General features: G+C 37.9%; 1 protein-coding gene across 2 annotated transcripts in view; it reads right to left on the minus strand.

Moving 5' to 3' along the window:
• Positions 1 to 2,028: 2,028 nt before the first annotated feature.
• The window catches only part of ZC3H12B (zinc finger CCCH-type containing 12B), a 562,987-nt gene continuing 539,971 nt past the window's right edge, over positions 2,029 to 25,044 (minus strand). For both annotated transcript variants that reach the window (XM_043457508.1, XM_043457509.1), the window contains 4 exons: positions 7,171 to 7,310; positions 5,471 to 5,705; positions 4,728 to 4,834; positions 2,029 to 3,449 (listed from right to left, as the gene is read on the minus strand). In XM_043457508.1, the coding sequence (XP_043313443.1) occupies positions 2,029 to 3,449; positions 4,728 to 4,834; positions 5,471 to 5,705; positions 7,171 to 7,310 (1,903 nt within the window). The remainder of the gene's footprint in view (positions 3,450 to 4,727; positions 4,835 to 5,470; positions 5,706 to 7,170; positions 7,311 to 25,044) is intronic.

Genomic DNA, 25,044 nt, shown 5'->3' on the forward strand with positions numbered 1-25,044 from the left:
AATGGTGTTTGTGTGAAACAGCAAGCACTTCACTCTATGGACCTACCTGGGAGAAAATACTTTTACTCCTCAGTATGCTGGGAGATAGAAAGATCAAAGGGTAGGAGATGAATGTGAACTATGGTAAACTGAAGAGAAACACCAAGAGGAAGTTTTGATCAACCAGGACAGAGACAGAAAGCCAGAAAGCAGCATGCAAGCCGTTATCAAACCACCAGAAATAACCCTGACTACAGTCTCACATTCGGAGTGTTTCACAGTAAGAAACATTTATAGGCAGTGTCACACCTTCTCATGAAGAAACAAAAGGCCAAGACCAGGCCTTCTCAACTTTCATGAAAAAAACTACCATAGAAATTAGCAAGTTCCAGCTCAAGAAATAGTGAGCTGGTCATGGTTCAAAATGTTGCAATATACAATGGATTCAAAAAGGGGTTTATTTAGTGCAGCTGTTTAAAAAAACAAAAACAATAAACGCCTCTTCTAGAGGCATTTAGCTACAAAGGTTCCCACCCTGAGCGAGATACAAGTTGCCCATATAGTGCTGTCAACCCAAAGTCCTGCCTTCCTTAGTAATCCATTTAAGAATTACCTAACGTCAAGTGCACCCTCTGCATGCATTTGAAGTATGTAACTGAGCCAGTTATTAGCAAAGATGTAGTATCCCCTTTTGGAAGCTTTTTCCACCTAGAAAATCCCCTGATTGTGTTTCCTAAAGTTCTGCTCCACCAATGATCAACCTTATTGCCCAAAGGTTAGATGGCAGGAGAAAGTGGATTACATGACGGTGCACTGTCCTTCAATGCATTTCATCCTGTGATGCTGAATACTGCATAGGTCAGAAGTCCAAAGAGCATCCATTGGACCCCCCCTTGAATGCAGTTTTTTATGTTCATCATTTAATGCCGAATGAGTTTGGCCATCTCTCCTGGGATTAAGGGAAGCAAATTCTGGTAGTAAATCCCTTGGTCCTGGTCCAACTCTTCTGTGCTTGTCTAGCACACGCAACTACTATGCTTGGAACTTGAGAGTATCAACTTGGAACTATCCATCACCTCTTCTGCAGAAGAAGGCTTCAATCTGATCCCTAATTTACTAAGGTGAAGAGACTTAAAAGTGAAGAACTCTCAATAAATGTTGAGAAGTAAAAAGTGCAAAGGAAATAGAACCAGTTTGCTCTGGTGCCTAAGAAAGCAATATTCAAATATTGGGATGTAGTTTCACTTTCAAAACTAGTTGAAACTATGAAATATGATGTAAAATCATCAAGTCAGATTTGTGATCTATACAGCTGTAGACTAAGGACTGTGCAAAGTCTGTCTTTTTATCACCACTATACAAAAGGTTATATAGAGATACACATACACACACACCTCAAACTAAATACATACAGTCATACATGCAATATAATTGCTAACAATAAGTTTGAAATGTAGCTCTAGAAACTTCAATGTGACCCTACATCTCAGTTAATAAATGTATTGAATGGTCAGATATCCATGCAATAAAGTATATGTTTACTTTTAAATAGGTTTACATATTCTTATTAAAAATCCTAAATGGTTAATTCAACATATGGATTGATCCTGATACTCTTGCTCTCTGAATTAGGTATGTCATTAATACTTCATAATATAGAATGTGTGACTAAGAAAACAGTTGGTAATGGTATCCCTTGGGTTCTCTTGCATTTAGGCCTTTCCCCTGGGTTTTGTCCTCCATTACCTGCATGGTGCAGTGCAAAAGGGTATAGGACTTGGAGTCAGAGGACTTGGGTGTGAGTCTTGACTTGGTCACTTGCTATCAGTGTGACTTCAGCAAGTTACTTTTAAACTCACTGAGCTTCAGTTTCCTTGTCTAGAGAACAAGACATTAGTAAGACTTTCCTCACAGGGTTGTTATGCACTTCAATAACATAAACAGTCTGTAACTTGTAAAGTGTAACACAAAACTATTAGTTACTGTTATCATAGTATTAGTGCATTATTAGTATTCATATTTATATAAAGAAATAAGTCCTATGTCATGTCAACGTGCAGCCCTAAGCTTAGAAACAATCAAGGCTGCTAGTTGCTGGGCATCTGCTGTGTGGGGATTCTTCTCCATCACTGCAAGAACAATGTTTGAAGGGAAAATATTGCAGAGGTTCTTGTAGGTCTGATACTGGTGCTCTGGGATCATTTGCTCCCTGGAATCATTGCACATTCCAACCCAAGGATTCATCCAAAGCTGCTCCATCTTTTCAGGTACACTCCGTACCATGACTGGCTCATAGCATGGTTGCATGAGGCTGTTACTCAGGGGATAGGAGTGGTAGCCATAAGAGTCAGTTGCACAGGGCAGTGGGTCCCAGCTGGCATGCTGTTCCCGACACAGAGGAGGACGTCTTTGCCTCATGGGATTGTTCTCATATAGGCGAGAATCAGAAATGCTGTCCATCCGAGTCATCACCAGGGCACGTCCTGGCTGGGGGGTTGCCCCAGGATGGATATTGGGAGGCATGGGATAGTCTCCAGGACAGCTGGAGCGTGCTCCAGTTGTTGGGTGCTGGGCATGCAGAACTAAGTGGGAGACTGATTGCTTGTGGGGGGCCTGCTTAGAGTCTTCTGGGCCATAGCTCTGCACTCGCGTTAAGGCTTCGTGGTAACCATGAGGAAAAGGCTGAAGATGGTTCTGAGATGCTGAGCGATGCAGCTTCAAACTGCCTTCAGGATGAGTATCAGCTACAGCCAAGTACAGGTTGTTGTAAGAGGAATAGTTGTCGTTCCTGGTATGGCTCATACGATTGTCAGGACAGAGGTTGGGATTCCGGGCATACAACCCCCGGTCTGCTTCAGCCATGTAGTACTCTCGATTATGCATGCTGTTGATGTTCAGTTTGGAGAAGTCGCCTAACACTGAATAGTAGCTGTGGTCCCCTAAGGGCTCAAACTTTGGGTATTGCTCAGCATAGCTAATAGGGGTCCCATGGCTATTGGTAACCAGGATGGGCGGATACTGCATGCTGGTCATGTGCTCCAATGAGGACTTCTGGTGGGAGAAATGAGAGGATCCTGGCACTGGGCTGCTGGCTGAACGGGTGTTGAGGGCACCCACTGCATGGCTTTTGGGGGGTGGGATTGTGGGGACACTTAAAGCAGTCACAAGTGAGGGGACAGAGCTGGCCTCAGGCTTACGGGCAATGGACAGCCATTCCTCAGGCTCCACAGCCACGGACCGGATGCTGGGATCCGATTGACGCTTGGGGGTCACGCGTTTGACTTCTGAGGTTATGTCACCTTTGGCACTAGACAGCCCTGTGCCACACTTGGCCAGGGTGCCTTCACTCATGGTTTTTACTGTGGACAGTTTGGCACTGATGCGGAGCTCATCAGCCACCGAACGCTGCGGTTGGTTGGCCCGCTCCGGATGGTAGTATTTGCACTTGTGGCCGTAGGTGCATTTTTTGCCTGAAAAATAATGCCCTGGGGTAAGACTCTCTCATAGTGGTGCAACTCTCTGTGCCAGAGGCTGTTTTAACAATCTGGTCACTCAGGTTAGAGTTTTACTTTTGGGATATAGGACAGAAAATTAACTGTTCTTAAAGACGGGAGACAGACAACACCATGGTGGCATCACACACTGTGAGCAGAGAGGGAAGAAGTGGAAACCTAGGAAGGAAACTGCAGTGTGAAAGGTAAGAGTTGTCACTGAACAGCCTTCATTTTCCTGAAATTCACAACTTTGTCTAGGCATAGCCTGCAGCTGAGGCAGTGTAGAGCAGTAGCAGGCAGGGTGGTTCAGTGCAAAGAGCAGTGGCCTGGAGGCTGGTCAGATCTGAGCTTTAATTCCAGCTATGTCAGTTACTAGCCATGTGACCTTGCTAAGTGATTTTTATTTTCTGTGCCTCATTTTCCTATTCTGTAAACAAGGTTTATAATAATGCCTTTATTATAAGGTCATTGTGAGGATTAAATGAAGATAGTAAACATGAAATACTCTATGATATGAATAAATGATAGTTGAGAACAAACACCTAGATGTCTTATAAATAAATGATTATTCAAAAACAGTGAACATTCACATTTGCCTCAGACAAGGCAGCATATGTCTTACTGTTAGGCTCACAAACTTTGTGTCACAGGGACTTGGGTAAGATCATGAAAGCACTCTAGAAAACTATATTTATTTATTTATTTTATTTTAAATCAATTTATTTATTTTAATTGGAGACTAATTACTTTACAATATTGTAGTGGTTTTTGCCATACATTGACATGAATCAGTCATGGGTATAGAAAACTATATTTAAAATAGGAAATGAAGATAAAGTTTGGAAGCAAAATGGAAAATGCAGATTGGAAGAAAAGGGTAATATTGACAGAGGGCGCAGTCACCTGCCTGAAAGACACATCCTTCTTGGGGCCAAACGCAGTTTATCATTGCCCTTTCTTCTTCCACAGATCAAGTAAGTTTCTGCACTTCCCTGCCCCCAACAACACTGCTCAGGACAGAGACAGTTAGAACACATGAATCATTTTAACTAGTGACAATTATTTTTTCCTTCAATTCTTGTTACCTCTTTCTCAAGAAATTTCTAGGATGGTTCTTTAAATGCCTAATTGAAAATATATGAAGACACAGACTTTAACTTACAGAGAGTGGACAAACCAGGATTTTCCCTTTGAAAGGGAAACCTTGAAGAGAAAAATATTCAGACTTCTTCAGTTTTGCACATAGGTACTCACCATAAGGACATGGTTGCTTCTTGTGTTCAGGAACAACAGGTCTCTTTCTTAAGAAGTTTTCAAGGCTTGGGCCATGACGTCCTAAAGGATCATCTGGAGGCATAAATCTGAAAGCAAGCAAGCGAGAGGTAAACTATCCCTTATCAGGAGTTCAGGCCTTCATTACATGTTGCTTATACTATTGCCATAGCCTTCTAATAGCCCTTTCTGCTGCAAGTCTATCTTCTGCTAAGTCAGCAGTTCTTCCCTCTGTTTCCACTTGAACACAAGAAAGGAATGATTTTTCCCATACATCATTCTTCTGTGGATTATAAGTTTCAACCACACTGACATGTCTGCCAGTTCCCCCAACGTGCAACCCATTTTCACATCTTTATAGCTTTATTCATGATGTTCTCTTCAACTATAATGCCCAGAAGCCCTCTTTCCTCTGTCTGTAAACTTCATCTCAAATGTTATTTCCTCTGTGAGACTTTTTCATATCATTTCACATAGACAAAGCAATTAAAAAATGCTAACCATAGAGTTTATCCCAACACATTGTGGAAATCTCTTTTCTAAGTACACTTTGAGCTTCTTAAGGGTGAGTCTTGTTACTTATTCAGCCTTTTATTCCCATGGCAACCAGCATAATGCACAATATACAGTGAGTGTTCAGTAAATGTTTATTGAAATGAAATTAAATCTATCCTTAGTGGTAATTTGGATTTAGGCTATTCAGACCCTATAGGAAAGAAACGTACTTGTCATTCACAAAAGAATACATCAGCAAACGCTCTTCTATAAACTTCTTCCATTCTGGCTTTTCAACTTGAAGATCTCGGTAGTTATCATTGGATACAATGATGCCATCAGAATCAAAAGCCAGTTTGACTATGAACCGGTCATCATAGCAAACAACTCTCCTGCCCTGGACCCTTCGGGAAGGTGTGAAGACAAGAATCTTTTCCTTCTCCAGTTTACGTAGGATATCTTGATCTGTTGAAATATGGATTATATGCCACAGAATAGAAATCGTCTTTGGAAATTAACAGCGTTATTCCCATATTAAAAAATATAAAAGTTGGTACTAGATTAATATATTATTTGCTCTTAGAGAGAATGTGGCCACTATTCCTGGCTATGGCACCAATTTGGACTGTGATTTTAGCCAAGTTGCTTTCCGCTTTCCACTCCAGTTTTCTTTCTGATAAAATAAAGGAAATAGATTAAATGACATCTAAGTTTTTAAAAACCAGCATAAAGAGTAAGAAATAACATTGATATCCTAACATTTTTGAGGTTTATTTTGCCCTTTGGCTGCAGCACCAAGTTTGGTTGCTGAAGAAACCAGGGAAGTATGATGAGGATGTGTCTGCCAGGACGAGAATAATGTATCTTTCTTAGGGACTAACATTTTTGCCTTCTGCCTGAAGGAAAGCCACAACTAAGGAAAAATATTAAGTGGTAGCATATGAGTACTAACCCCCTTTCCTTTTAGCCTCTTTATTAATGAAGAAAGAAGTTTGAGTAGGGCCAGGATCCACTCTCAAGACTGAGGCTGAGAGCCTGTTCAGCAGTTGGCAGACAACCCCATGACACTGAACCTTCAGTCATTCACTGAACCTTCTCATTTTGTACATAAGGCAAGACCTGATACTCAGAGAATTGGGGTATTGATGCTCTCAAATGCCGTTAAGAGCTAGCTTTATATACTATTATAAGTGAATGTAGTGATCTTCCTGCCAATAGGGCCACATCATAACTTTTGTGGACTTTAGGCACTTTTGCCTTCATGGGTCTTTTCTTCTGTAAAGAAATGTTAAGTTTATACTTTACAATTATGTTGGTATAAAAATAAATAATCCAGTTAGGTACATTATTATATATTTATTGTTATATTCAATTTTACCCTCTGATGTTGAAAAGCTTATAAAATTAAACGATTTACATGGGATCCTAAAAGTATATATTATGAACCCTAGGCACTCGGCCTACTGTGCTTCATGGATAAATTAGCTCTGAATGCCATGGGACTTTTCTCTTTTTCTATTCTAACCCCTAATTTGCAAATCCCACAATAACTTATCTGCTACAGGATGAGATCCATTGTCTATGGTGGTTTCTTTAGTATTTTGGAAAACTCAGTCATGTTCGTAACCAGATTCATCTCCCTTTTTGTCTGAAGCTTATGGTCAAATAGAAACAAACACTCTTTTTTTCAACTGTGTGCTTTATTTTTTGCTTGAAATTGAAATCTCTATTTAACTGCTCTGTGCCACAGCACAAAAGATTATTTGGATAAGGAAAAATCTTCTTTAAAATACACTTAATAAAAAACATTTTAAGTGTACTTAATAGATTTAGAAAAGTACTTATCTAATTTAGGAGCATTGGGCTCTCCCCAAACTATCTTGCCAGCTTTGCTTCTGGATGAGAAGAAATGTTTTAATTTAATTAGTACCTGTAATTGGTGCATCAGGGCGGGATTGCTCCTTTCTCCATGCAGGCACAAATACAGTAATATCTTTATGGCCTTTATCTAGGAACCAATCCACAGCAAGTTGTATTCCTCTGCAGGAGAACTCTTCTTTATTCCCATGGCTTCAGGAAGATAGGGAATGAGAGTAGAGAGGATTGATAACAAGTAACAAAGAAATACTCCAAATAGGCTTTTTCTTAGTGTGAAGACATTAACAACAGATATATTACTTTTTGAAGATGCCAAAAATGTATTTTTTTAGAGAATAAATAAAATTATTTTAAAAATTCCAGTATTACAAATATTGCCGTTATCATTACACATTCATTCAAGGCCACAGATGGTTAATAACAACTCTCACATTATAGCAGCCCTAGTGGCTATTTCCTATCATTATTTCCATTTTCTCTCATCTCTTTCTGTTTCTATTACCATCTCCTTTTCAAAGACTCTGATAGTTATCAGATGATAAAAGAGGTGTCACCAGAGGTTTGGATAAAGTTTATAGATAATTAGTTGTAAGTGAATTTTAAATACATATAATAAACTTAAAAAAATAACATTTATAGCAAAAAAGATACACTGAAATGTTGACTGAAAATAGTTATCATAATTAATTAAATATGATTTGCCAATAAAAATTACAGTCTTGAAAATTTTAAGATGTGGGAAATGCTCACAATATAATGCTAAAAGAGAAAAGAAAGGATTTGGACAACATATAATGTAATCCAAATTTTATAGAAGAAAGTCTATGTATGGTATTTTCCCCTCATTTGGTTTCATGATGCACATTTTCATTTAATAACTGTTCAAAGACATTAAATGGAAAACTCCAGAAATAAGCAATTCATAAGTTTTAAATTATGCACCATTCTGAGTAGAGTAATGAAATCTGGTGCCATCCCATTCCATCCTGCCTGAGGTGAATCATCCCTTTGTCCAGCATACCCCACCCATAAGTCACTTATCTCTTGTTATCAGGTTGACTGTTTCAGTATCACAGGGCTTGAGTTCAAGTAACTCATTTTATTTAATAATGGTTCCAAAGCACAAAAATAGTGGTGCTGGCAATTTGGATATGCTGAAAAAACTGTAAAGTGAAAAGGTGAAAGTTCTTAACTTAATTAAGGAAAGAAAAAAAAGCTCGTATGCTGAGGTTGCTAGGATCTACTGTAAGAATGAATCTTCACGAAATTGTGAAGAAAGAGAAAGATGCTGTAAAGAACAATATGGCATAGGAACCTGGAATGTTAAGTCCATGAATCAAAGTAAACTGGAAGTGGTCAAACAGGAGAAGGCAAGAGGCACCATAACTGCCTCCTAGGAAACCTGTATGAAGCAACAGTTAGAACCGGACATGGAACAATGGACTGGTCCAAATTGGGAAAGGAGTACATCAAGGCTGTATATTTTCACACTCCTTATTTAACTTACATGCAGAGTACATCATGAAAATTGCCTGGCTTGATAAAGCTCAAGCTGGAATCAAGATTGCCAGGAGAAATATCAGTAACCTCAGATATGCAGATGATACCACCCTAATGGCAGAAAGTGCAGAGGAACTAAAGAGCCTCTTGATGAAGGTGAAAGAGGAGAGTGAAAAGGCTGGCTTAAAACTCAACATTCAAAAAACTAATATCACGTTATCCAGTCCCATCACTAGCATTGCAAATAGATGGGGGAAAATGGCAACAATGACAGACTATTTTCTTGGTCTCCAAAATTACTGTGAATAAGGACTGCAGCCATAAAATTAAAAGATGCTTGCTCCTTGGAAAAAAAAGCAATGACAAACCTAGACAGTGTATTGAAAAGCAGAGGCATCTCTTTGCAAAAAAAAGCCCATATGGTGAAAGCTATGTTTTTTCTATTGATCATGTATGAGATAGACAGTTGGACCATAAAGAAGCTTGAGCACCAAAGAATTGATGCTTTCAAACTGTGGTGCTGGAGAAGACTCTTGAGAGTCCCTTGGGCAGCATTGAGACCAAACCAGTCAATTCTAAAGGAAATCAACCTTGAATATTCACTGTAAGGACTGATGCTGAAGCTGAAGCTCCAGTACTTTGACCACCTGATGTTAAGAGTCGACTCATTGGACAAGACCCTGATGCTTGGAAAGATTCAAGGCAGGAAGAGAAGGAGACAACAGAAGATTAGATAGTTGGATGGCATCATCAATTCAATGAACACGAATTTGATCAAGTTCCAGGAGATAGTGAAGGGTAGGGAAGCCTGGGGGTGCTGCAGTCCATTGGGTTGTAAAGAGTTGGATATGACTGAGGGACTGAGCAACAACAATGACGACAACAACAACAAGAAATTGCTTGAAGCTATAATCAGAACTAAAAAAGGCTGCTAGCACTGACTCTGCCTCTCCCTCTACTCTTTCCATATATCCTCTTCTATTTGAACTGCCTAGATCAGACACTTTTTTCTCTTCCAACCCTTCTCCCTCCTGCTGCTTCCCTTTTCCCAGAAAAGGAAGATAAAAAAATCAGAAATGATTATAGCTCCCTTAAGGAGAAATCTATTACAGGGAGAAATGAATCGTCCTTGTTGCTTTCCTATACATCCAGGATGCAAACAGAACTTCGAGCCTTAGCCAAGAAATTTCCCAGTCCAACTCAGAATGCATTGGGATTTGCTGAAAATTTTGAATTAACCATCTGGACTTAAAAGTCCAGGTTTTCAGATCCATATTAGCTAATACAGCTGTTAGTTTCTGAAAGCAAAGCAAGGGGATGAATAGAAAAAGCAGGATGGAAATGACCCTTAATGGAATTTTGGTCGCATAGTCAAGAGGCTTGTACTGAAGGAATTAACTTAGAAATTACTCAAACCTATCCCAGAACTTTCTCCAAAAACCATAAATTGGACAAAGGTTCAACAATGCTAGTGAAGATCGAATGAATCAATCCAGACTATTATGGGAGACTGGGAAAGAAACTTTTGAGCAATATTTGGACTTGACACCTGAATCATTCTCTAATCACCAAAATGATCCTTTGCTTAACTCTGCTTTACAAATCAAACAATTCTAAATACAAGAGAAATTAACCTAAATGTATTTCAGGTTCACATGAACTGGGAACTATTCAGTATTAAATACTTGGTATTAATATTTGTTTGTTCATCTAATTAATGTAGACATGTCTGAGTCATTAATATTAAGCATAGCATTTTCATTGTGCCTAGGTTTAATATAAGTTATATCTGTTACAAGTTTGTCAGCAAGGAAATTAACTTGAGTGAAGAAACTTTTAAGGAAAGAACATGTAAATGAGATAGGAGCTTTTAGATAAATTCTATTAAGAATAAAATATACTTTAGGAATGTCTGTCTAAAATAGTCTTTCCAGATTTGGGTAACTTTAATTTCTAGGTTTGTGCTAAACTAAGTGATGGAAGTTTATTGAATAGCTAGGTCATTTCCAAATAATATAAGATCCCATAACATTAATTACAGAACACCACCTTCCTCTTACAGAGAAACTAAAGAGATTTTGGACTATTAATGAATAATGTTTGGTGTCATCTTGAGATATTCTCTATAAGAAAGTAAATGTTTTTAGAAATTATCATTGGTATTTACATTCACCAATCTACAGAATGCTAATACAAAGGACAGTTCGTGGTTACTTAAGGAAAGTAGGATGAGTGTTTACAGTAAAGAAGTGTGAGGAATGAAATTGCATTTTGTTAAGGGAAAAGGAAGTAGGTCTGACAGGTGTCTATTTCTGAATGGGAAAATAAAATTATGAATACAGAAAGTGTAACAAGGTTTGTGGAAAGTGGACCATGAGAAATGAGTTTTGTGTATGGTCAAGACTGACTCAGTTTAAAATCAATTTAATTAAGTAAATAAATTTAAAAGTAAGTTTCTGTAAAACTTGAATTTGACTTTTCTCTTGGCTAAGAGGACAAGCTTTCTTCAGATATTGAACTGCCTTTGATAAAAGATTTTTAACTTTCTTTACCTCATAAATGATCTGTTCTGTATTTGCCTTTGAAATCTTTTATTGTTACTTTGGCTAAGTGAATAACTATTGTTTCATAGTGACCTATGATCCTATCTGAGTATTTTAAACCCTTTTGATATTTATTGAGAAAGCTTCCTAAATAAAATTCTAATGAAACAATTTTGACCTCTAGCTAACTTTGGGATGCTTCAAGGGCCCCTGAAACATCCCAAGGAGAGATATTCAGCTAATTAGGTCCATTTGATATGTTGGATTACATGGGACAGATTGTCTGATGAGTAATAAATCTCCTCAGGTTATGTTGTGTGGTAAATATTACTAATATGGATATCCTATAAATTATATGGAGTTCCTAAAATTCTGATATGTCCTGGGAAAATGTTATCAGCCATAATTCTAGATACTATCTTAAAGTGTCATCACAGCAGTAACCAAATTTCTTTGTTAATGCATTGTAATAAGATTTTAAGCATTCCTTCTTAAATCTTTTGTCATTGTAGACAGTTATGGTTTTATTTTCCTGCTTTTGCAAAAATGTTTCCTCTTCAAGAAGATTTATAGAAAAGACTTTTGGGTTTCTGACTTTTCAACCATAATTCTAAACTGGGAAGGAAATTAAAAGATTCTATTGGGAAACCTGACTGCTTCCTAAAAGATTAACAAAGTGACTGAATGAATGAGTGAATATGCTTGTAACTTTTATGGTTTCTAGCTGAAAAATGACTGATTTGAATCTGTATTTTCCATGTGTAAGGAATCCCTTCCCCTCTAGTTATGATTTAGAGTAATTTAGTGAAATTATAGTTTCATAAGCAAAATTGAAACATTCGCCTTTTCTATTAGATTCCCCCCCAGAGATTGGAAACTCTTAGGTTTCCAGTAGCTTTATCAGATAAACCAGGAAGGCTGTCTCACTAACAGGTACAGAAATCTCAGGGAATTTTGGAGACTTTGAGAAGGGAGAAATTCACCTAGATCTGTTAGGCAAAATCTGTGATGTGCCTTTAGTGTGACTTTCCTAACCCTGAGATGTTTTTTAGAAGTTCAGTTTGAGACTCTTTATAAAAGTTTCAGCAAAACAAAAAAGTCTATGATGTTTATATAAGTCATCAAGCCAAATTTATTGAAACCAGACTTATTTTTCAAGCAAACTAGTTTAGTTTGGTTATATTTGGTAAAAATGAGGGTAATTTTAAGGAGAAAAAGATGTTTCAGTGAATGCTAAATGCATTTGTTAATGGAGGGCTGTATCTACTAACACTCACTTCCTGGATAGTTCTTTGCTGTTATGCTACATAAATGTAAAATTTAATTGAATTGTTAAAGGACACTCTAAGTTTTTTTTTTTTTTTTTTTTCTGAAGCTTAGCTCAGTAATCTTTGGATGAAGATCAGATGCCCCATGATCTGAAACAAGGAAATTGTGTATTATATACTAGAAAAGACATAATTTAAATGGCTGTCTCCAACCTGGATGGAAGGACATTTTTATCAAGTACTCTTAACTAGCTCAAGCTCAGGGAAATTGAAGGGAAATTGACTCTTGGATCAATTTCCAGTTTCAAAGGGCCCTACACTGAGAAGACAGCTGATTTCAAACTCACTTTACAATGACACTCAAATAGAGGAGGAGCTACACTCACACCAGGACAAGAAGAAGATGACATCAGAAGTAGACAGCATGCCAAAGATGCTGGACCTGAGTCGTATGATCACTTATAACATTTTCTTGACTTCTTGGACTTTTGCATATAAATCAAATGTTTTCTATCATGGACACGATCCTATGCTAATTTTAAAAATCAGTCCAATTGTTAGGTTTGTGGCCATTTATCCGTGTCTAATACCTCTAGATTATCTTAATGTATTTCTCCACTCCAAGGCTCTAATTGGATGACCCTGAGGAAGTTTATTTTAGAAGAAGGAGAATTCAGTCCTGTTCTGCCTACACATGATACTGCTAGATGGACCTGGCCAATTAATAATACCTGCTTTGACCCTGGCCATAGATTTAAATTTTCTTTTAGGGTCACTCAAGCTCAATCAGAATGATGAGCTAAGTCTCAATCAAAAACTGTAAACTCTCATCTATTAAAAGGAAAGCTCCCACCATTATGGGGTGAATCTATATGGTTAACATTAGGCTATAGTCATTTAAGTTTAAGAGTTCATTTATGTTGGGAACAATTAAATCATACTAAGGATGGTCAAACTAGTAACATTAGGAAGCTAGGCTGGATGCCTTATGAACAATGCCTATGTATTAGTCCCATTAGCATGGAATGATTAGCATGGAACTGACTGGATCAGACCAGAGATTCACTGGGTTGTACCTAATGGAACTCAGTGGATTTGTAGTACTAATTTCTGGCCTTGGCTTCCACCCAGATGGATAAGAAAGTGTATCCTGGGATTCCCATGGACTCAAGGTCACATATGTAACAAATTAGAGGTGATCCCAGCTAATCTACAATTGGTGTGAGCGCAATGGGTCAAGAGATCTCTATTCCACTTGTATGATTATTGGCAGCTATTTTTGTGCTTTCAATAGGATTGGAGGATATAATTGGCCATATCGAAGTCTTAACAACTTTCACTCAACAAACTAAATGATAGTAACCAGGCTATTAACCTATTGAATTCTGAGGTCTCTATGATGGAAAAAGCAGTGCTATAAAACTGCATGACATCCTTATAGTATCTCAGGGAGGTGCCTGTGCCATAATTCAAGCTGAATGCTATGTTTTCATACCTAATGATTCCTCTAATATAAAACATTTGAGAAACCATATGAAAAACCAGATTTCTGTCTTAAGTGACCCATTCCCTAGTCTTGGCAATGTTTTCAAAAACTGGTTTGGTGTGGAAAGCTCTTGTCTGAAATATTTACTTATAACTCCATTAATGTTACAATTTGTATTTTGCCTATTTTACAGGATTGTTTTTCCTTGCAATTACCAACTATGGAACAAAAATAATGACTAGGTGGCTTGCAGCAGTTGATCAAATATATAGTTCTGTATGTTATCAATGATTGTAAGAGTGTAACTCTAGATATCAGAAGATGCAATAAGAAGGAACATTTTCCTGGACCATAACTAGAAGACAGGTGTCCAGAGATCTTTGGCAATTAAGACATAGTCCAGTAATACCACACTGAGTGGCCTATTAACCAAATCTTCTCCATAACTAAGAATGAGCCTTCTTAGCACTGTGGGATGAAATGGTCATGAAATGCCTCCCAAAGTATGGTCGAATTTATTACCATGAGCAGAGCCTGTCAACTACAAATTGGCACTTGCCAAGGGCATTTGCAATCTGCCTTTACAGAAATTGAATCCTGTGCTGCTGCAGCTGTTGACCTTTGACACACACACTGAAGGGAGTTTAGGGTGGAGAATGAGGTACTTTGTGGTCCAGGGAGACTTTTGGAACAAGTCTTTAGATAGATAGATATTTTCAGGAATTGATTTCATGATCCCAACCCTTGCATCTCTTCATATCTAGAAAGCACTAAATCCCTTCATGGTGACATCAGCTCCTCATAATTAGCAGAAAAACTTTTGTAAAATCAGTGTTTGATTGCACTGAAATTCACCAAAATCATATATATTGACCACCAAAATCATATATATTGACCTTCCCCCACTACTTCTTTGGAGCAACTTCTCAGAGCTATCTGAGGTGCCATCTCCTTGGCTGAAATCCTCAATTTGCCCCAAATAAAACTTAACTCATGACTCTCACATTGTGCATCATTTTTTTTTTTTTTTTAGTTGGCAGGAAAATGTATTTAACTGCCAAACAACTATGAGGTAGCCTTAGAAACAGCTACCCCAATTTCTTCTAAAAAAAATGAACAAAGAGTAAATCGGGGAAGCCCAAGGCTCCTAAAGGGTTATTATTGGATGAATCCCATATAAAACAGACATGTAGGGAAGATACTCAGCTGTGATTTTTCCCACTGCTATAATGTTAATAAGTATAACATGAACTCAGGAAAGTCATCAGAATTGCCATTACAGGAGAGATTTTGAGGAAGGGAATGGGATTTCATTTCACTTGACTCTGCAGTGTTACAAACAGTCTAAGACCAGAAATAAATGCAAGAATAACCATATCTGTTGGATACCCAATAGCTATTATATTTTATCCTATCAAATTCTTTGTTTAAAAGATCCTTTCATTACTATAAAACTAATACATACTTATAAAACATAGAAAATGCAAAAAATATAAAGGAAAGAACTCTTGCATAATCCAACCATTTTACTACTACCGAGAGACAAACACTGTTGATGTTTTAATGCATCTATATTATAATACTATTTTTAATTCATATTTTAATTAAAAGATAGTTGATTTACAGAATTTTGTTGTTTTCTGTTAAACCTCAAATGAATCAGTCATAGGTATACATATGTCCCCTCCCTTTTGAACCTCCCTCGCATCTCCCTCCCTATCCCACTCCCCTAGGTTGATACAGAGCCCCTGTTTGAGTTTCCTGAGACATACAGCAAATTCCCATTGGCTATCTATTTTACATATGGTAATATATATTTCCATGTTACTCTCGATATACATTTCACCCTCTCCTCACCTTTTCCTGTGTCCATAAGTCTGTTCTCTATGTCTGTATCTACACTGCTGCCCTGAAAATAAATTCTTCAGTACTCTCTTTCTAGATTCCATATATATGTGTTTGTATACAATATTTATCTTTCTCTTTCTGACTTACTTCACTCTGTATAGTAGGATCTAGGTTAATTCACCTCGTTAGAACTGACTCAAATGTGTTTCTTTTTATGGCTGAGTAATATTCCATTGTGTATATGTACCACAACTTCTTTATCCATTCATCTGTCAATGGACATTTAGGTTGCTTCCATGTTCTAGCTATTGTAAATAGTGCTGCAGTGAACACTGGGGTACAGGTGTTTTTTTCAGTTGATTTCCTCAGGTATTTGCCTAGGGGTGGAATAGCTGGGTAATATAGTGGTTTGATTCCTAGTTTTTCAAGGAATCTCCATACCATCTTCCATAGTGGCTATATTAATTTACATTCCCACCAACAGAGCAAGAGGGTTCCCTTTCTACACACCCTCTCCAGCATTTATTGTTTGTAGGTTTTTTGATGATGGCCATTCTGACCAGTGTGAGATGATATCTCATTGTAGTTTTGATTTGCATTTCTCTAACAATAAGTGATGTTGAGCATCTTATCATGTTTTTGCTAGCCATCTGTATGTCTTCTTTGGAGAAACGTCTGCTTAGGTCTTTCCCCCACTTTTTGACTGGATTATTTGTTTTTCTGGTATTGAGCTGTATGAACTGCTTGTATATTTTAGAAATTAATCCTTTGTCAGTTGTTTCACTTGCTATTATTTTCTCCCATTCTGAGGGTTGTCTTTTCACTTTGATTATAGTTATCTTTGCTGTGCAAAAGCTTTTAAGTTTAATTAGGTCCCACTTGTTTACTTTTTAAAAAAATTTCCATTACTCTAGAAGGTGGGTTATAGAGTATCTTGCTTTGATTTATGCCATCGAGTGCTCTGCCAATGTTTTCCTACAATAGTTTTATAGTTTCTGGACTTACATTTAGGTATTTAATCCATTTTGAGTTTATCTTTATGTATGGTGTCAGGAAGTGTTCTAATTTCATTCTTTTACATGTAGCTGTCCAGTTTTCCCAGCACCATTTATTGAACAGGCTGTCTTTGCCCCATTGTATATTCTTGCCTCCTTTGTCAAAAATAAGGTGCCCATACGTGCATGGGATTATTTTGGGCTTTCAATCTTGTTCAATTTGTCTATATTTCTGTCTTTATGCCAGTACCATACTGTCTTGATGACTGTAGCTTTGTAGTATAATCTGAAGTCAGGAAGGTTGATTCCTCCAGCTCCATTCTTCTTTCTCAAGACTGCTTTGGCTATTTGGGGTCTTTGAGTTTCCATATGAATTGTGAATTTTTTTGTTCTAGTTTTGTGAAAAATAACATTTGTAATTTGATGGGGATTGCGTTGAATCTCTAGATTGTATTTGGTACTATAGTCATTTTCACAACATTGATTCTTCCTACCCAAGAACATGGAATATCTTTCCATCTGTTTATGTCACCTTGGTTTCTTTCATTAGTGTCATAATTTTCTGTATACAGTTATTTTGTCTACTTAGGTAGGTTTATTCCTAGATATTTGTTTCTTTTTGTTGCAATGGTGAATGGAATTGATTCCTTACTTGTTTTTCTAATTTTGCATTGTTAGTATATAGGAATGCAAGTGATTTCTGTGTATTGATTTTGCATCCTGTAACTTTGCTAAATTCACTGATTAGCTCTAGTTCTTCTGATAGTACCTTCAGAGTTTTCTTTGTATAGTATCATGTGATCTGCAAACAGTGAGAGCTTTACTTCTTTTCTGATCTGGATTCCTTTTATTTCTTTTTCTACTCTGATTGCTGTATCTAGGAATTCCAAAACTATTTTGAATAATAGCAGTGAGAGTTGACACTCTTATCTTGTTCCTGATCTTAGGGGGGATGCTTTCAGTTTTTCACCATTGAGACTAATGTTTGCTGTGGTCTTATCATATATGGACTTAACTATGTTGAGGTAGTTTCCTTCTATGCCCATTTTTGGAAGAGTTTTAATCATAAATGGGTGCTGAATTTTGTCAAAGGCATTTTCTGCATCTATTATGATTATCATATGGTTTTTATCTTACAATTTGTTAATACGGTTTATCACATTGATTGGCTTGCATATATTGAAGAATCCTTGCATCCCTGGAATAAACCCAACTTGATAATGATGTATGAGCTTTTGATAGTGTTGTTGAATTCTACTTGGTACAATTTTGTTGAGGATTTTCGCATCTATGTTCATCAGTGATATTGGCCTGTAGTTTTGTTTTTTATTTATTTATTTTTGTGTTTTTCTGGTTTTGGTAAACAGGTGATGGTGGCCTCATAGAATGAATTTGGAAGTGTTCCTTCCTCTGAAGTTCCTTGAAAGAGTTTTAGAAGGATAGGCATTAGCTCTTCTCTAAATGTTGGATAGAATTCTCCTTTGAAGCTATCTGGTCCTGGGCTTTTGCTTTTGGGATATTTTTTATCACATTTTCAATATCAGTGCTTGTGATTGGGTTGTTCATAATTTCTATTTCTTCCTGGCTCACTCTTGGAAGATTGAACTTTTCTAAGAATCTGTCCATTTTTTCCAGGTTATCCATTTTATTGCTATATAGTCATTCATAATTGTCTCATAACCCTTTGCATTTATGCACTGTCTATTGTAACGTCTCCTTTTCATTTCTAATTTTGTTGATTTGATTCTTTTCTCTTTTTTTTCTTCATGAGACTGACTAAGGGTTTGTCAATTTTGTTTATCTTCACAAAGATCCAGCTTTTAGTTTTATTAATCTGTACTATTTTTTTTCATTTCTTTTTTATTTATTTCTGCTTGGATTTTTATGATTTCTTTCCTTCTGCTAATTTTTTTTTGGTTCTTGTTCCAGTTGTTTTAGGTGTAAAGTTAGGTGTTCTATTCAATGTTTTTCTTGTTTCTTGAGGTAGGATTGTATTACTGTAAACTCTCTTAGAATTGCCTTTGCTGCATCCCATAGATTTTGAGTTGTCATGTTTTCATTGTCATTTGTTTTTAGAATATTTTTATTTCCCTTTTGATTTCTTCAGTAACCTGTTTGTTATTTAGAAACATGTTGCTTAATCTCCATGTGCTTGTGCTTTTTACAGTTTTTTTTCTTGTAATTGATATCTAGTCTCACAGTGTTGTGCTCAGAAAAGATGCTGATAACAATTTCAATTTTCTTAAATTTACCGAGAAATTTCTTAAATTAAATTTACAATTTTCTTAAATTTTCAATTTTCTTATATTTACTTAAATTTACATAAATTTCTTAAATTTGCCGTAGTTTGATTTATGACCCAAGATGTGGTCTATCCTGGAGAATGTTCCATGTGCACTTGAGAAAGGTGTATTCTTCTGTATTTGGATGGAATGTCCTGAAGATATCAATGAAATCCATCTCATCTGATGCATCATTTAAGACTTGTGTTTCATTACAGATTTTCTGTTTTGATGATCTGTTCATTGGTGTAAGTGGGGTGGTAAAGTCTCCTACTATTATTGTTTTACTGTCAATTTCTCCTTTTATGTCTGTTAGTGTTTGTCTGATTATATATTGAGGCACCCCTATTTTGAGTGCTTAGATATTAACATTTGTTATATCTTCCTCTTGGATTGATCCCTTGATCATTATGTAGTGTTCTTCCTTATCTCTTGTAACATTCTCTATTTTAATGTCTACTTTGTTTGATATGAGGGTTGCTACTCCAACTTTCTTTTGCTTTCCATTTGCATGGAATATATTTTTCCATCCTCTCACTTCCAATCTATATGTGTCTTTAAGTCTGAAGTGGGTTTTTTTGTAGAAAGCATATATATGGATCTTGTTTTTGTATCTATTCAGCCAGTCTGTGTCTTTTGCTTGGAGCATTTAATGCATTTACATTTAAAGTAATCATATATATATATATATATATATATATATAACTATATATCTATATCTATATCTATCTATCTATATCTATGTTCCTATTGCCATTTTCTTAATTGTTTGGGGTTGATTTCATAGATCTTTTCCTTCTCTTGTATTTCTTGACTATATAAGTCCCCTTAACATTTGTTGTAAAGCTGGTTTGGTGGTACTGAAGTCTCTTAACTTTTGCTTGTCTGAAAAGCTTTTTGTTTCTCCATTAATTCTGAATGAGATCCTTGCCAGGTAGAGTAATCTTGGTTGTTGACTTTTCCCTTTCAGTACTTTAAATATATCCTGCCATTCCCTTCTGGCCTGCAGTATTTCTGCTGAAAGATCCACTGTTAAGTGTATGGGGCTTCCCCTGTATGTTACTTGTTGCTTTTCTCTTGCTGATTTTAATATTCTTTCTTTGAATTTAATCTTAATTAGTTGTATTAGTATGTGTCTTAGCGTGTTTCTCTTTGGGCTTATTCTGTATGGGACTCTTTGCACCTCTTGGACTTGATTGACTATTTCCTTTTCCATGTTGGGAGGATTTTCAAGTATAGTCTCTTCAAAAATTTTCTCATACCTGTTCTTTTTTCTCTTCTTCTTCTGGGACCCCTATAATTCATATGTTGGTCTGTGTAATATTGTTGCAGAGGTCTCTGAGACTATCCTCAGTTCCTTCCATTCTTTTTACTTTATTCTTCTCTTAAGTAGTTATTTCCACCATTTTATCTTCCAGCTCACAGATATTCTGCTATTGATTCATTCTAGAGTATTTTCAGTTTCAGTAATTGTGTTGTTTGTCTCTGTATGCTTATTCTTTAATTCTTGCATTTTCTCCATTCTGTTTTCAAGGCTTTTGTTCAGCTTCACTATCATTATTCTGAATTATTTTCCAGGTAGTTTGTCTATTTCCTCTTCATTTATTTGGACTTGTGTATATAGTTTGTTCCTTCATTTGTGCAGTATTTCTCTGCCTTTTCATTATTTTTTTTTAACTTATTGTGTTTGAAGTCTCCTTTTCCCAGGCTTCAAAGCTGAATTCTTTCTTCCTTTTTTTTTTTTTTTTTTTTGTTAATCTGGAAATATCATTTTGACTTTATTTCTGAAAGGCAGTTTTATAGGACAGAAGATTGTTAATTGACAATTTTTTATCATCTTTCTGACCCCCACTGTTTCTCATGAGAAGGCAGCTATTAATTTTATTGGGATTCCATTCTAAGTGACTGGTTGTTTCTTCTTTTTGCTGCTTTTATAATAGATTTTCTCTTTGTTTTTCTGCATTTTATAATGATGTGCCTGAGTATGAACCTTTTTGTTCATACAAAAAGATATCCATATCCTTGTTGGAGTTCATCAAGCTCTTTGGATGTATAGATTAATGTTTCTTATCAAATTTGGGATATTTTCAGCTATTATTTATTCCATTTTTTTCCTTGCTCTTTTCTCTTTCTTCTCTCCTTCTAGTACTCCCATTACACCTATGTCAGTAGCCCTAGTGGTACCATTCTCTGAGGTGCTGTCCATTTTTCTTCATTTTTTATTCTTTTTTTTTTTTGTATTGCATGGCCTCCTGTCAATCCATCTTTGAGTTCATTAGTTTCTTTAGCCAGTGCAAACCAACTGCTGAGCCCCTCTAATGAATTTTTTTCATTTTGGTTACTGTAGTTTTTATTGTACTTTAGAATTTCTATTTGGCTCTCTTTTACAGGTTCCAAATTGATAATTTCTTTATTCTCTCAATGTGATGAGAAGCTGTCACCATGGCTTCCTTTACTTCATTAAGCATAGTTTCCTTTGGTTATTTGAACATCTTTACAACAGCTGCTTTGAGGTTTTTTCTGTTAAATTCAACACCTGAGTCCTCTCACAAGCAGTTTCTGTTACCAGTGACCTGCACCCCTACCTACCCCCACTTAAGGCGTCTGCCTAGGTTTTGGGCTTACAGAATTGCTGACTCACTGCTCTATTGTCGCAAACAATGCTACCGGGCATAAATTGTTTCATAGTCTGATGCAGTTCAGTGTGGGCAGTGGCAGTTTTTTCAGCTAGTCTTTGAGGTTTGTTCTGACTTCAGGAAGGCTTTTCTTAGCTCTTTCCTAGGTTCTCTTTTGTGAAACTGGCCTATGGTTTAACATTTTGCTTACTAAAAGGGTCTACCAGCCTTCTTTCATTTGCTTACTTTAAAGATTTCCATTGTTTTTGAGTATCCTGAAACTTGAACTTCCCCACACTCTGTTTCAAATAAAATCAGTTCCTGTGGAAAGAGCTTTGAAGCTCTCTGTTCTTATGGACTGTCTCTTCCCCTAGGCAAAATCTCTGAGCCACTGCTCCAAGGGCTGAGGGCAGGCAGTAGCTCTGGTCTCCTTGGCCTGCCTCTCCCAGTGTGGAACTTCTGACCAGCAAGCAAGAGCGAGTGAGGGCACCTGGGGCCCTAGTGTTCTAGGCCTGCACCCCTGCAGTGGCGTTTTCATTCTGTCAGTAGGAGCTGGGTGAAGGAAGGGAGCTCCTGACCTCTTGGCTGCACTTACCAGGAATCCAGCCTCTGTAACTTGACAATGGAGGGGGTGAGAAATGCTGGCAGCCTACCCTCCTGGTCAAACATGGTATCCTTTCATGGGAGATGAAAGAAGAGGAAGTCTGTCTTCTTGGCCACACCAGTTGAGAGTGGAGATATTGTAATGCTGAGTTGAGGGCATCAGGGTAGGAGTAGGTCATGACTCGGCTGCCATGTTGGTTGTTTTTACCATGTGTGAGCAGATTTTCTTGAATAAATCTTTCTTCATTTGGTACATACCTTCTCCGGCTGGAGTCCCCAGCTGGGGGCAGAGTGAGGTAGTCTTGAGGAGGGCGGAGCACCAGGCAGGTATTCCAGGAGGAGCCACACAGGCACTCAGTTTCGCAACTGCGCCGCCCCCGCAGGCCGCCCCGCGGGGCCGGCTGGGGCGCTGGGGACGCGGCGGCGGCCGGAGCCTAGCGGCCGCCCAGCGCCGGTCCCCGGCCGCGCAGCCCCGCGCGCCCCGCACCGGCGGGAGGCCCCGGCTTCGCGGCGCTCCCTCTCCGCGCACCTCCGGCCCGGCGCTAGGTGAGCGCGGACGCCCCGGGCGGGGGTGCCGGGCTGTGCGAGCGCTCGGGCAGCCGCGGCGCCGCCGGCGGGAGCTGCTCCCAGCGCCGCGCAGATGGCCGCGAGCGGGCGGGCCGGTGAGGATCGGCGAGCTGCTGGGCGCCGGGCGCGGAGCGGGGCGCCGGACGAGCGCGGGCGGCGGACTCCTCTTTCTTCCTTTTGATTTCTGCCCCCATAAAGGTTGGTGCAGTGGTTTCTGTAAGCTTCACGTAAGGTGAGACTTGTGCTGAGTTTTTTTTTTTTTTTTCCCCCTATGATAGGCTGAGTGAGGTGGTAATCCTGTCTGCTGATGATTTGGTTTGTATTTTTGTCTTGTTTTTTTGTTTTGATGAGGCGTCCTGCACAGGGTGCTCCTGCCAGTTGGATAATGACAGGTCTTGTATAAAAGTGGTTGCCTTTGTGGGAGTTCTCACTATTTGATACTTCCTAGGGTTAGGTGTCCTCTTGTAGTCTAGGGTGTTGGAGTCAGCGCTCCCATTGCAACGTCTAAGGACTTCATCTCTGGCCAGGAACAGGGATCCCACAGATGGTTTATTATGGCATTAGATGGGGTTAATACAAGTACCCAGAAATGAGAAAACCAAAGATGAACTCCAGACAAATTGCAGTTGCAAAATTAGGTAAATAATCATTAAAATAATGGAATATACACACATATATACATAAAACCCATAAGCAAATTCAAACAGTCCAACAAAAATAAATATTGACATGGCGAACAAAGGAAATAAAAAATTATATCCACAAGTTAAGAACAAAACTAACTAAAGCACAAATTAGAAAACAAAATTAAAGCAAGGTGCCAACTGGGGAATAAAACAATGAAAACAAAAGCAATAAATATGGTGAGAAAAAGATAAGAAAGAATAGAAATGCAAAATTAAATAGAGGTAGACAAAGAAGACATATATGATAAAGATTAGCTTCAATGCAAAAAAAAAAAAAAAAGCAGGAAAAGCGAATAAAGGAATAAATGTAGAAAAAATAAATAAGTTTAAAAAATTTAGCATTTAAAATTAAAAAAAAAAGAGAAGGAAAAAAAAAAAACAAGGAAAAAAGAAAAAAAAAAAAGAAAAGGAAAGGAAAACTCCACAGAACTGCAAAAAGTCACCCTAGAGGCAGAGATAGAGAGGGAGGTGGGAGGGGGGATCGGGATGGGAAATACATGTAAATCCATGGCTGATTCATGTCAATGTATGACAAAAACCACTACAATATTGTAAAGTAATTAGCCTCCAACAAATAAAAATTAATGGGAAAAAACTTAAAAGCATAATTAGATTTCATAGTGCTATTAAAATTGACAACTACAACAGAGGATACAAAAGTGAAAAAAAAAAAAAAAAAGAAAGAAAAAATCCAAAAGAAACTACAGAGCAAGTCAACATATACGAACAACACATGTTTCTCTTGAGTCTCTGCTGTCAGCGTCCTTTCCCTCACTGGGAATCACAGTCCACCTCGCCTCCCTAGGATGCCCTCCATCACTGCCCTGGTCTCTGGACCTGCTGTGGGGTCCAGACTCAAATCTGGTCCTACTCCTGTGTGTTCTTATCTCCAATATCCACACGTATCAGAACAAGTGCTTTTTCTTTTGTGGGAGCTCTCAAGGTCCTTTTATATATTCTTTAGACACAGAGTCTGCCTATTTGATCGTGTGGATTTAATATGCAGCTTGTACAGCCAGTGGGAAGATTTTGGGTCTTCTTCCTTAGCCACACTGCCCCTGGGTTTCAATTGTGGTTTTATTTCCACCTCTGCAAAAGGTTCACCCACTGGGATTTGCTCCTGAGGCTGGCTGGAGGACTTGAGTCTGCCCTAGTGAGGGCCAGGAGTGGAGGTGGTGCAACTCCTTTGGTTGCAGGGCTCTGGTGGCACCAGGTACTCAGGGGAGTTTGTGGCTAGAGCAGCAGAAAATACAGTGCTCTAGAAGGGTATGGCAACCCATTCCAGTATTCTTGCCTGGAGAACCCTACTGACAAAGAAGCTTGGCAGTCCACAGGGTTGGGCATGACCGAAGTGACTTTGCGTGCACAGATGCAAGACTTTTTTTTTTTTTTTTTTTTATGGTCTGTGGCAACTCTGCCCTAGTGAGTGTTGAGCATGAAGATGGTGCAATTGTTTGGGTTACAGGTACCCTGAAGTCTTCAAGTGTGCAGGGTCATAGACTGCTTCAGCTACAGGAGTTATGTCCCTATCAG

The sequence above is a fragment of the Cervus canadensis genome, chromosome X (assembly GCF_019320065.1).
Source record: "Cervus canadensis isolate Bull #8, Minnesota chromosome X, ASM1932006v1, whole genome shotgun sequence".
Taxonomy (NCBI): Eukaryota; Metazoa; Chordata; class Mammalia; order Artiodactyla; family Cervidae; genus Cervus; species Cervus canadensis.